The sequence below is a fragment of the Chelon labrosus genome, assembly GCF_963514085.1.
Source record: "Chelon labrosus genome assembly, chromosome: 4".
Lineage (NCBI taxonomy): Eukaryota > Metazoa > Chordata > Actinopteri > Mugiliformes > Mugilidae > Chelon > Chelon labrosus.
The window spans coordinates 21404369-21418005 of record NC_140340.1 but is presented as its reverse complement, the minus strand read 5'-3'; the positions used below and the strand labels follow the sequence as shown (position 1 = coordinate 21418005).

The 13637-nt window shown below is 39.2% G+C and overlaps 1 protein-coding gene across 5 annotated transcripts in view; it reads right to left on the bottom strand.

Moving 5' to 3' along the window:
• The window catches only part of slmapa (sarcolemma associated protein a), a 56709-nt gene extending 44497 nt beyond the window's left edge, over positions 1-12212 (bottom strand). For all 5 annotated transcript variants that reach the window (XM_084542452.1, XM_084542450.1, XM_084542451.1 and 2 more), the window contains exon 1: positions 10548-12212. In XM_084542452.1, the coding sequence (XP_084398578.1) occupies positions 10548-10745 (198 nt within the window). In that variant the 5' untranslated portion in view covers positions 10746-12212. The remainder of the gene's footprint in view (positions 1-10547) is intronic.
• Positions 12213-13637: the final 1425 nt, after the last annotated feature.

The window sequence follows — 13637 nt, the reverse complement described above, 5'->3', positions numbered from 1 at the left end:
TGAACCTTAACTCGACAAGTTGCCTAAAATGATTGACTGTTTTAATTCTTGTCCTGTTTTGTAGAGATGTAGTGTGACCATTTAATCACACAAACATTAACCTTTCAAGGAAATGCACTTGCTCTGCAGCAGGAATATGCTCGCTGATAAAACACTCTCTTTCTGTTTGCCAGTAGCAGCAAACAGCCTCTTTTGGAAATGGTGGCAGGAGTCCACGCTTCAGTCGCCTCTCTCTTTCTCTCTGTTTCTTTCTCTCCAACGACACTCACGACGACCAACTAACTGTTTCAGACAGGCTCTATAACCTTTTAATGCTCAGTATCAGGTCTGAAAAAGGCCCTGAGTTAACATGCTGGAGACAGCAAGTCAAAGGATATGGTTCAATTTAAATCTAAGTATGTGATAATGGATAATCAGTTAAGATGAAGTGTTGCTAAAATTAGATTTGTTACATACAATAGTAATGGGAGGTTCATTCTAACAGAAAAATTGAAAACCTGAAATAATCGAGTTTTTAGATACAATGGAGTTTGAATGCTTTTCAAGCTGAGTGGGAGCTATGGGAATGAACACCCTCATTGTTATTGTTTGTCTAACCTAGCAACAGTAACATAGGAAGCTGAGGCTTGACAAAGGGTAGGTGCTGGTCAGTGGTGGTCTGCACTGATCAGAGATCATTCCCCATAGAAAAACTTGACCAACACAACTGTCCTTCTGTCCTTCACGCCCTGCTCTGCAACAGTGTACTGATTTACATCATTCTCGACTCACTTCCTTCAAGGTGACAGATTCATTCATTAATAAAATACAGAGAAGCCTGATTGTTAGGCCTGTGGTGTGACCAATCCTTTAACACCTTACCTCGCTAAGAGCCCTTTCATATTTCAATAATTATTAACGGATGTTTCATGGTTTTGTTCAGCATCTGACCTTCCACTTCCACAATATGTTATCTTCTCAACTATATCGTTACCTATCTCTAATGCAGCCTTTTCATATTACATATAGTCAGATTCCCTTTTTTTTCTATTATTGTGTCCATTTACAGTTACATACATTGATTATCTGATGCAAATTAATTAGCTTAATCCGTCAAAGCTAAATTAAATGTACAGAAAATAAATTATTTGTCCATAAAGACCATACAAACATATGCAAACAAAGCACTAAACACAGGATATGTAGTTGCTGACTGATGGCATTTTGTCCACACATGCATCACACAGTTTTCTGGCTTTACATGAGATTTCAGGAACAAGTTGATCAAATCTGTCAGAAATGTGTCTTGACTGGCCCGAGATTTGACTGAAAGTATTTTATCTACTTCTCCAACAAAGAACATCGGCTTATCTCTGGATGGAGGAAACCTGCAGATATTATCTACCTTCCCATCTGGCTGACAAAAAGAAACATCTACACAAACTTGAGTTGATGTGGAAAAAAGGAAAAATGTTCAACTTGCTGCCTGATATATCCCACCCACTGACAGGAGCCGTGACAATCAGTGTAATCAGTTTGCACATACAAACTACAACACTGTACTTTTAAAACACCTGGTGTGCTACTAATGTGAAAAGGAGCATTTTACACATTTCATAGGTCTACGTCTGTCACTGTTATAATCCCAATTCTTCAAGCACAGATGAGGACATAGGCACACTTCATCCTAATTCCCAATATCAGCACATGTAGGTCGACATAGTTTCCACTTCTGCTGCAGATTTGACTTGAACCGACTTAAAATGAATAAAAGAATAATTGAACTAATTTCATTTAATTTCAGTCTGCATGGAAAAAATGTAATTCTTTTAGTGTGACCCTTGAGAGAATTTAACTGTCAGATGACAACAGTTTTCTCTGAATTAACGCTTGTGTGTGTGTTTGTGTGTCCAACCAAACTGGTGTCATGTGTCGACCTGCTGACTGCTTAAGTGGCTGTCGTGCACGTCGGCTGCCAGCTGATGGTTTGCCCTGTTTTCGGAGGCAGAGGGCAAATTAAAATGCAAAAACAATTACATGCCACTCATTTAGCTAACACCAATGAAGGAGAGAGGAAAAGGAGAGGAAGAAGGAGTGCGAGAAAGAAAGGGAGGCGGCCACAGAGGGATAAAGAGATGCAGTGTTTCCCAGAGAAATATTCTGCTAGTGGGTGGAAGTGCTGCAGCAATGCTAGTGGTGAAGGTCTGGACTGGATTAAAAACTGGTGCATTCATAGAATATTGTGAAGATTGGGAATTTTATCTCGAAACTGCAGAAATAGTTTCCAGAGCCCTTTAAAATAAGAATCTTTCTGGTCTTGATCATGCTCATTGACAGTGATCCAAATGTTAGTGGCTGTCTGGGTGGTTCTGAATTTTCTTCTAAACCTTGTCAGGCAGAAAATTAGAGGGGATGATAGTTCCTCATATCCCAATCAGTATTTTGTTTTAGGTCTGCCATTAACTAAAACATAGGTTTTCTGGAGCCAAGGTACAAGCTCCCCTCTCCACACTATAATAACTTTGACAGCCCTGTTTACTGAACTTAATCCAGTCACATCAACGAGAATACAATAGAAGAAAAACCAGGAAGAAAGAACAGCCAGGGGAGAATTTTTTCATTTTTTTTTTTCCATTTAAGATCGAATCAGAACTCGAATCGGCCCCTGGTCGATATTAAAAGATTGGGAGCAAAAAAAATTTATTGGAACATCCCTATAATAAAGACAAAAAAAGTGATTTTTCAATAAAACCCCACCCACGTTTAAAGTAATTTCCCACCCCAAATGTTTCCAAGGAAAAATATTGCTCAGGCACTTCTTGCAGTCACCAAGCGCTCTCTACTTGCAAAGTCAGATTTCCATTATGGTTACACTCTAAAAGAGTGGAAGCAACGTTTAGCAGAATAATATGGCTATAGTTCACTTTACAGTTGCATCATTCTCAACACTGTGTATGCTAATTAATGACACATCTGTCCTGATTACACTGAATATAATCTGAACTTGCTGTTGAACAGTAACATAAGGTTATTGCTTATATTGGGTTCTTTCGTGATTAATCGACTACTTAGAAAATAAATCAAGAGCTCACTCCATTAAAAAAAATAATAGTTTGAAGGTCAAGCTACAAGCTTTGCTTCTGGGAAGTCTATGCTAAGTGTTAGGGCGTCCTTTCAAACCAGCAGCTACATTCAAGGTAAAGGGAGTCCTCATTATACCTACACTACCAGGGACGACAATAACATGACATTTCACCTTGCACAAACAACGCCTGATGTGAGTCTCAAGAATAACTGCTGTTGGGATGAGAAAGTAAGACTGAGGTGCAAAGCTATTGAAATCGACCTTGACCTTAAATCCACAAGAACTAATTATGCAGTAGGTATACTATTGCAGCAAGGCTGTAACAAGGAATGTTAGCATGCTACATTTTAGCCGTAATGCTGAGGCTCGAAAGACTAAGTGACGTGGAGCACTTTTCTGTTGTTGAGCCGCTGTTAAGTTCAGTTCAGAAAACCGGAGCACAGGAAAAAAATTCAACTTCCAAGCCACCGAGCTAATAGTAGCTTTTCCTAACCTCCCAGGTAACAGTAGTTCTTCTCAGGTTTCTAGTCTCCCAACTAATGATAAATCTTCCTAGCCTCTTAGCTAACAGTAGATGTAAAAAATACATAACTGACTGTGGCGTCAGATGTTTTTCAGCTAGATATTCCCTCTTAGATACCCAGAACAGGCTTCTACTTGCTAACCCGGTATTTACACCTGTGTAAACCAGAGGCTTCAAAGCTCACATAAGGCTCTTGAACCATTTATTCATCATTTAATCACTGTCTGGGTTTGCCCTGCATTCTTTTCACTTCTCAGCTCTAAATCCTGCACAGAGAGCTGACCAAACATGACGCTGGCCTGCAGAGAGACTGTGCAGACACTGTTGTGAGATATTCCACAGGGGGCAAACAGGCAGTAAGACAGCAAGGAAACATGCAGGATAACAGAAGACAAATTTAGCTCTAACGTTGTATCGCACTGCAGGATTAATGCAGCAGTGTGTGCAGTCACCAGCAGGACAAAAAAGCAGGAGAAGTAGTTCAGCATTCTCCTTTCGACAAGCATATGCTGCCCTGCTAATATAATTAACAGCGCTGGCTATCGCTACTGATTTCCCAATTTATTTAGAGATATTTCAATTTCAGAACAAGTTTTTTCAGTTATGAAAGAGGTGTTTCTGAGATCTGATTATTCTTTCACAAACTGCTTAACATTGGCAAACAAAAAGAGTTGATTTCCAAAGCTCAAGGACCACTTACACAGAAAGGCCTACTCAGCAGAAGTTTATCTTGCACAGATAGACTACAGAAACATAACAGCCAACGACCAGCTGGCACATACAGTATGTTCTATACATGTGAAAGGAAGTAACTCTTCCGACCAGCAGATGGTAGTAGTCTAAATTGATCATTCAAAGGGGGAAAGAGGAAGAGACACTATTAGCTGGTAATCTAGGAAGCAAGTAAGAGCTCACATTAGGTAGGAGGCTAAGAAGCTAGGAAGAGCTACTATTAGCTGGGAAGCTAGGAAAGATCAAAACTGATGCAACGAATTTAAAAATTTATATTAAAACTTTTAAATCAAAATCAATTTGAATCAGAAAATGAAGTTTTACCTAATAAGTAAACATATCAGCCATCACCAAGACCACAATAGTCGAATTAACACAACCATGTAACTCTAGAGGAGGATAAGCCTGGTCTGATCAGGTCAGCTGGCACGTCAAGGTTCAGCATACACACTCTTACACTGAATGAATGACTACTGGATATCTAAGTGATGATGCTGGAATACAGAGATCTCAAGTGAGAGTCCTAAATCTGGTTTAATCTGCTACGTATCTGACTGTGCACACATTCGACCGATGGACTGTTGAGTGGTTTCTGAATGGCTCACTGGCACGCTGGTCGTTTAATGCTGCCTCAATTCTGTGGTATAATTAAAGACATTTTGACAGCACAGACGTAACATTAACGATGTTTCAGGTCCTGCACAACACTTTTCATTATCTTAAATGAAAGCACAACTAAGATTTTTGTAAGACTTCAAACCAAATCCACACACCTAAAAACAGCAATTAGTTCAGTTTGTCCTAATATTTTCTGTACTAGATTCCACTTTAAGTCTAAAGCTGAGCTCAGACTACAGGGGTTTTACAATCCTGCATGAGTCTGAAATTATGTTGCATCACCTCACAGATATTCTCCTTATAGATATTCTCTAAAACATGTGCACACCACAAGATTTAAAAATAACAAGGCAACACACTCTAGAGCAGGGGTGTCAAGCTCATTTTAGTTCAGGGGTCACATACAGCCCAATTTGATCTCAAGCGGCCTGGAATGGTAACATAATAGCATAATAATCTATAAATAACAACAGATGTTTTCATGCAAAGATTACATTATAAAAATGTTCACATTTATTGAACAATCCTTTTACAAAACATTTTATGAACTACCTGTAATTTTAAAGAAAAATAAGTACAATTTCATTGCTGCCACCTGCTGTTTAATTCTGGGTCTCAGTATTGTGTCATGTTCGACTAAAACAGTGGGACCCATAGTGGACAAATGAGGAATAGGTGCCAATTTTTATTGAAAAATTGCAGTAATGTCTTCTATGTAATTTTCGCACTTTGCAAATTCATTCCACGGGTCAGACTGGACCCAGACTGGGCCAGTTTTGGCCTGCGGGCTGTACGTTTAACACCCCTGTTCTAGAGGATATCAATGAGCATTCAATGAACTACCTCTTGTGATATAACGGGAAAGTGAAGACTGTAATGCAACAACTTGCTATAAATCTACTGATTATACAGTCCAATAGGTGGCAGTACTACATCTGTAAGCTGGTTAGACAAATGCTGTGAAAAAAATAAGCAGAGGGCTAAACAAGTGTGAAACTGGAGATGGTAGTCTGTTTTTATGGAGTATTATGCTAGCTAACGTTACCCTACATGGCTACGGTTTCTCTCACTGGTTACTGTAAAAATAACGACATAATCACAGACTTTAAATCTCAGTGTTTCCCATACAATGTTAATACTATGGCGGCCCGCCAGGGTCAAATTTGCTCCGCCGTGGTTTCACAACGAATCGGAAATATTTTTGCACGTTTCAAACAATATTGTTCTTGCATTGTTTTTCCTATTTCTCCTGAAAGCGTCACCTGCTCTTAACCTGACGGAGAAAACAGCACAGACAACTCACGTAGCATGTGAAGCTATTTGTGTTGTTCATTAATTAAAAAAATTACGTTATCGTCAATTTCTTTGTACTCTTGATTTTTTGAGACCATGGAGATTTAAAATGATTTAAAGAGTTGATCAAAACCCAGAGGAAATGACTCCAGACGTAACGTGAACTAGCTAAACTTTATAAGCGCTAGCTAGCAAAGTTACATTGAAAGTCAACTGTTTACTATAAATTATATTTATTTGCTGATACTTTAATCTTACATACATTTGTCAATAGAGTGCCATGTTTCAATAGCTTATGTTTTGTTTTCCTGTAAACTGCACAGGCTGCTGCTATTTGTCACTAAATCCAATAATGTTATATATTATTATTAATATTCGTTATTATGGAAATTTAAAGACTGACCGATACAAAATGCATCCTCTTATTCTATGTGCCATATATTGTATAGTTTACAGTATATGGCACATAAACACAAACACACACACACAAAACAAAGAAAACAAAAACAAAAAGCCAGGGTCTCTTGAAGTTTTGGGGGAAACACTGAATCTTGAGTAGAAAACGTTTGATTACAATGTACGGTAATTAATCATGACAACTCTGATAGGTCTGCGTACAATTCAGACAGTTTCGGAGCAGATCTCTCTTCACGTCATCAGATAATCTGGGCCAAACCTACAAAGTGAGGTCTGGACCCCATTCGTCCACAAGGGTGAATTTGCCATTTTAATTTCATTATGAGGTGTTTTAATGCACTGCATCTGTAGCACAGCGTACAGAACAGTTTTTAAATTCAGGTTTTTTAGCATTTAATTTAACAGATTTCTCTTGCATCTTGGTTCTATATTTTGTTCACTGTAGGTTTTATATTTATTTAGTGTTAATAAGGGAGACTTACTAACTTACTTACGGAAAAGTAAGAATTTTTAATGTATGGTTGAACCTGCAGTTTTATTAGTGTGCATACTACAATAAACATCTTGAATCTTTAATCTATACAGAGAACAAATACTTCTGTATCAATTGGATAGTCCTCCAACCAATGAGAGCCATTTTGTTGTAAACAAATTTAAACACGACAGCGTGCATGACGCAGTTAATTTTTTCCATAACCACATAAAACCCTGCCGAAACAATTTGATTGACCTGGCAGATCTTTGGCAGATCACAATCAGTTCTCAATGGAGAGACTAAGCAGGGGACTATCTAAGAAATCTCTCCAAGACCTACTGTAAAAACTCATGCGTCCAGCATTTACTATATAGTATAATTATACTGTCTTTTTCATTTAAACAAACAAGCTTTTTGGCGGAGGAGGAAGGAAGAAGCACGAAACCAAAAATGACACTGCACTGACATGTCATCTTAATATTACATCGTTTGAGCGACTGCAGGATGTCCAACTGGCTAAATCCCCACACGTACATCAACTTGGTTCCCAAACTGAAGTCCCAGGACCTCCTGGGTTAAGAGAGAAGCAGCTGGGACTGCTCTGACCTTCCCATAATGGCTGCCGGTTAAATACACTTCATTATTTTCTCTAAGGGCCTCTCAGATATTCATCTCACCAGCTGTGCTCGAGTCAATTAGCTCACCCTTCCTTCACAGTAGTAGAGGCTGCATGTAATGAAAACAGTAAAACTGACGAGATGTGATCATGTTTTGATGTCAGTCCCTCAGATTCAAAGAGTCGTTGAGGAGTTAGAACCCTCTCCTGTACACCATGATGAAATCAATCATGAAGCAATCTGCTGGATCGCTGAGCCAAATGAGTGGTTCATCAATCACAGGATACGACCAGTCACACCTGGTTTCCTCTACACACTCATCTCTCACAGATAAAATGCATCAGAAAGAGTAAATATGTGCAGTAAACAACGACATTTACCTTGTCCTACTTCCGATCCAAAAAGGTCAACGCATCTCAAGAGAAACCCAACGTCACGTTAGAGTAAAGTGAAACTGCTGGCTTGTTTCAGAACAAACCAAAACTGCGCAGTCATGTGACCAAAGTTCTTGCTGCAAGAGGAACCTACAGTTATGAGGGGTTGGTTAGGCAAGCCAGGTCTGTTTGCTAAACTTCAGTCTGTGTGAGCGTTCGCAAGATAAGAGTGAAAACCGATCAGTTTATCTGCGTTTGCAGTATTTACACCAATCAGCCACAACTGACTGACAGCAGAAGTAAATAACATTGAGCACGAATAATGTTTGTTTGTTTCAACTGAGACCTGTTGATTCAACTGGTGGTGTGTAGGGAGTGTACGATCTGTCAAAACAATTAATTTCAAGGACTGATAGTGTAAATTCTCACACTAAATTTAACTTTGAATTAAATTATAAGACCACGATTAGCTTCAACTTAGCCTGGTGTAGCTGGTCTCAAGTCTTATCAGAATATGAGTGTGCAACCAATCAGAGCTGGCAGATCTTTGCTGGAGCATAAACGGTTCCCAATGGAGAGACTCAAGACGAACTTTCCACGGTAAGAAAAATGCCAAGGAAATCAGGCTAACTTCATCTATAAGCTAAAATAAGTATCATACGTTGTCTGAGCCTTACAATCCCAAACAACTAATCAACATATTTTAATACACATTATACATTCTCTGGCCAGTTTATTAGGTACGCTAGTGAAGTCATTCTAATCTAAATAATGTTCAGTTGATGCTCGGTTGTCAAAATAATAGGAACATGTGTTAATTCAGTAGTTCTACAAACCACAGCCTCCACAATAAAAATACAGTTGAATCAACAGCTCTCTCAGTTATTTGAACCTGATGAATACCAGAACCTTCATGAACACAAGATTTAGAGCAGAACTGTTGTAACAGAAAGTTTTCACTTGTCGACCTAATGAAGTGGCAACTGAGTATTTTTTTTTAATCATTAGTGCCAATAAGACATTGTGTGTCTATGTGTGGACATTTATCCCTGAAGAGAGGAAAGGATGACGCTACTGGTGTTGTTATAAATAGCTTATGCCGTGCACACACACACACAAACACACTCAGGGTATTTCAAAGTCCCTGCATGCCACATAGCTGGGTAATCCCGTGGCTGTCTCGGCCTGTTCAACCTGTTCTACAGAGAAACTACAGACGCACATCGACAGATGCTAGGACACACAGATTGGATCTGTCCGCTTTAGATCGCAGACCTGTGGATTTTAAAGAAATACCACAAAAAGGGATTAAGGCTGATCCTAGACCTGACTGCACTACATATTGTTTAGACCTGGACTATGTTTAAACCCTGTCTGGAATATGAGCTCTGCAACTATTTATAATCTGTTCATTTATGCTAAAAAAAGAAAAAAAAACAAATCAACAAGAAGATTTCTGTCATGCCTTGTACAATTACATCACAAGACACATTTTTTTTTTATTTTTTAAAGGCAGCTGCAAGAAAATAGATGAACAGATTAAAGTGAAATTTATGAAACTAAAGATTATTTTCCTAAAATTAGTTTTTTCTTTTTCTTTTTTTTTTTTTTTTTTTTTTTTACTATTTTCGTTTCTGTTTTGTTTTTATTTAACAGTAAAGTACAACTACAACTGTTTGCAGGTTATTTGTGAAACAAAAACAAAAAGTCCGATAACAAAATAAAACTGTTCAATATGTTTTGTCCCTTACACACGTCTTTAAAATTTGTATCTACACACTCAGCGGCCAGTTAATTAGACCCACCAGTGAAACAGTCTCTATGATGAAAACACAATTAAACCAACAGCTCTCTTGTTATTTTGAACTAATACAGAATACCAGAACCATCATGAAGACAAGCTTTGGAGCAGGATTGTTACATTATAATGATTTCACTAGTATACCTAATGAACTGGCTGGTGTACATCCCAACCTCCATACTTGTTTAAGAGTGAAACAAAAAACAAGAGCAAGGATCGTAACCTTAAGGAAGTTGTGAATGGTTCAAGGAAAAATAACAAACATAGTTTTGTTCATTCACGTTCAGACATCACGATTACATGGACATGGTTAAAAGAGACTGTCTTCAAGTAGGGTAGATATATTTAAATACAGGACTGATTATCTTAACAGAAGTATTTGGGAAGTCCTGTGCTCGAGGAAACACTCTAGAGTTTGATGATTCCCTCCAAAACAAACAAGCATGGGTCCTTAAACAAACTGGATGTGACTGGGAGGTTTTTCAGGGTGTGTGTTTGTGACAACGCTGCCAGTAACTTTGAATTTGACCAAAACTCTTCCTGAGGTAGAGGAACAAGTCAACTTGTCCAGTTATGTGAAGATTTAGGTCTATTACAATGAAACGTGAGCTTGTTATTGTTGTGGGCCCTTACCTTGCCGGTCTTGTGGTCGAACCACACCAGGGCATGATTCCTGGACAGCACCTTGCAGTCAAAGGTGGCGTTGTTCTGGGCCGGCCGGCACCGAGCCACCGACCGGCCGATCTTGACCGGCTCATCCAGGTACACATGCCGCTCCTGGAATGGGTGCGAGTTAGGTCGGCAGGCGAACACGGCCAGCGCTGAAGGCATTGATTTCGGCTTGAGAGTGTTACTCCAACCAGACACGAGGGGCAAGTTTTCTTGATCCAGAGTGGCGGCGGGTTTCTGTTGCAATGCCCGATGAATAATCTATAATATCTTTGTGCCTTTTAATGTAGGCAGAATTCAGAGTCCCTCTAAATCGTCTAGGCACTAACTAATAAACATTGTCCACTGTGCGCACCCTCCTGTGTTTGGAAAAAGTGATAATAGAAAAAACCAACATGTATAAAAAAAGACATTCCCTTCACTGACTGTCCACCAAAGCTACATAACGACTGTTTGTATGTGACAACAGGCACTATGTACAGACCCAGGTGCCATGTGTCAAGACATACATGACTGAGTATAGCACTGACAGCCTGGCAAACAGCCCCCCACGTCCATCAAACTATCCAGAAGCAGGCGATGGAAACCGGTTAGGTCCCAGACTGGATCTCGATTCCCCACGAAACAGCAGCAGCCAACGACCAATCCAGGAAACTGTCAATTTAATCTCAATCAGGAGCAGATTATCAAATTATTGCGCGCTTTTGAGCTCGTTTTGCTGCAAGCTAGCAACAGGCATCCCTAATTGGCAAACACTCCAGTCGGTTTACATGCGTTCAATCGGGTGTAATCTGTAATTTGTTTGTCGATTTACAGTTTGTCATAATCTGAGTGACCTTCCCTGATACAGGGAACCTTAGCTAGCTACCTAACGTCACCACTCCCTCCAGAGAACACCTACAGGACCAGGCTAACGACACCTAGCAAAGACTGAACACCCCTGAGTAGTTAAACTGGTTAGCCGACGACAACTAATTCAGTGGCCGCTCTTCGTGTGGATTTGGTCGGTCAAAACACTCCAGTCAGGATGAACTGGGGATTAGCAGGTTGTCTTGTGCAACTAAAAATGCTAATTAGCTAGCTCGCTACTGGACAGGCGAAGCGTTAACTGTTGGTTTTCTGGCGCTGTACCAGCAAGCTAGGCTAGGCTAAGCTAGTAAGATGAGTGCTGACAAAGTTATCATCCAGGTCCTCAAATGTTTTCTCCCCACCCTTCCCAACCAGTTCGCTTACCGAATGGATGCGATATGCCATCCCTGTCTCCCGGAGCAAATAAAAGCTGTGGGCTAGCGCAGTGTTTTTCCCTTGCTACTACACAGCCCTGCAGGCGAACGTTAGCATGGAGGGTGAGCTACCTAGCAGCTAGCCGGCTAACTGACAGTCAGGGCTCGAAACAGACGCGGAAAAATCAGGGGAGTTTCTTGACTGAGGCTCTTCTCACGCATCACACCGGCCCGGTTATCTTCCCGGAAAAGCCTCGGTGAATGCCACAAGTTGTGCCGTCGTCGTCTGCCGCAGTCCACCTCTGATTCGCCGCGGTGGTTTTGTGTTACAACTCTCGCCTTCCTGCAGTTTTCTGGGAGGAATCTAGAAGAAGTTGTCCTCCTCCGCAAGTCCCGGCCGCCATACTGTAACTACAGAGCAGACAGGCGTGGTGCGTTCACGGTCCGACTCACTTCATCCTATACTATCTACCTATAGGACCCATAGATAGATAGATAGATAGATAGATAGATAGATCAACAACAACAACTATGCAAAATTGATAAAAACTGAAAAATATCTCTAATTTATGCAGTTGCCTTTTTTGAACCTTTGTTGGATATCGTAATTAATAGAAAAAAATAATGATTTTTTTTATCTCTTGAAAATCCTTATTAATTGAAATTATTTTTAAATTGTGAAGATAAATTAAATGAGGGTTTAGCTGGAAAATTGTTGCCTTATAGCTACGATGCACAATTATGGAAACTGGCATAAAAATGAGCCAGTTAGATTTGATTAGAGGGAAATTTATTGTCTTGTGTAGAGCCAACGAAATACAGTTAGCATTTCACCAGAAATGCAAAGAAGCTGTTATATATAACAAGTATATACAAAGGTGACAGTATAGAGCTGAGTACAGTATAGTACAGTATCTACACGCACGTATATGTATAGCTGTGTTATGTACAGTGTGTACAGTATTAACAGATTATTTACTGAATATTTACAGATTATAGAGAGAGTGTAGATAGTTCACAGTGTGAGTGTTGTCTACAAAGATTATATATACTGAATGTGAGACACTGGAACAAGTTATGTTATGTGAAATTATGAAAACAAGACTAAACAAACCCAACTTATACAAATGTATAGCCTGATGTTTATACAATGAATGTTTAATTGTAGTTTATAATGCATGTCAGTAATCTCTTTCTGTACTATATGTCACAGTGTTTTTAGTATCCACAGTATATCATTTTCTAAGACAGATGTATTGATTGCTGCCTGAATAAAAAAAAATACTTTTAAACGTAGTCTCAGAGTAGCCTGGTGCTGTGTAACTCCTCTATAGTCCATTAGGTGGATCGCAAACACTTCACTTCCATACTTGCATAAGACAACAAATTCATTTTAACATTTTTCACAAAAATTGCATCCCATTGTAGCTGGTTTAAATGAAACATTTGTAAAGTTAACTAACCCCAGATCATCACAACTTTGTTAATTATCAGTGACCTCAGATCATGACCTGTACAGTGTCACATGTCCATGAACAAAGGTCTGGCGGCAAACAGCTTTTCCTGGATATTTGATGATATCAAATAGTTGTAGTTTTAGAGTAAATTTCACAATTAAACATTAAAAACTTGGACTTTATATGACCGCCTTTTAGTAAAACTGAGATCAAATAACGGTTGTCATGTGCAAACACCATGTAATAGAGAGTTAAAAGGCATTACAGATGTCAAAGGAGTACGATAAGTATTTATTAAGAATATCAGTTTGTTGCAATGAACTGCTTCTGAACTGGTTTTCTGATCTTCTAATTATGTTAGAGTGTTTTTATTC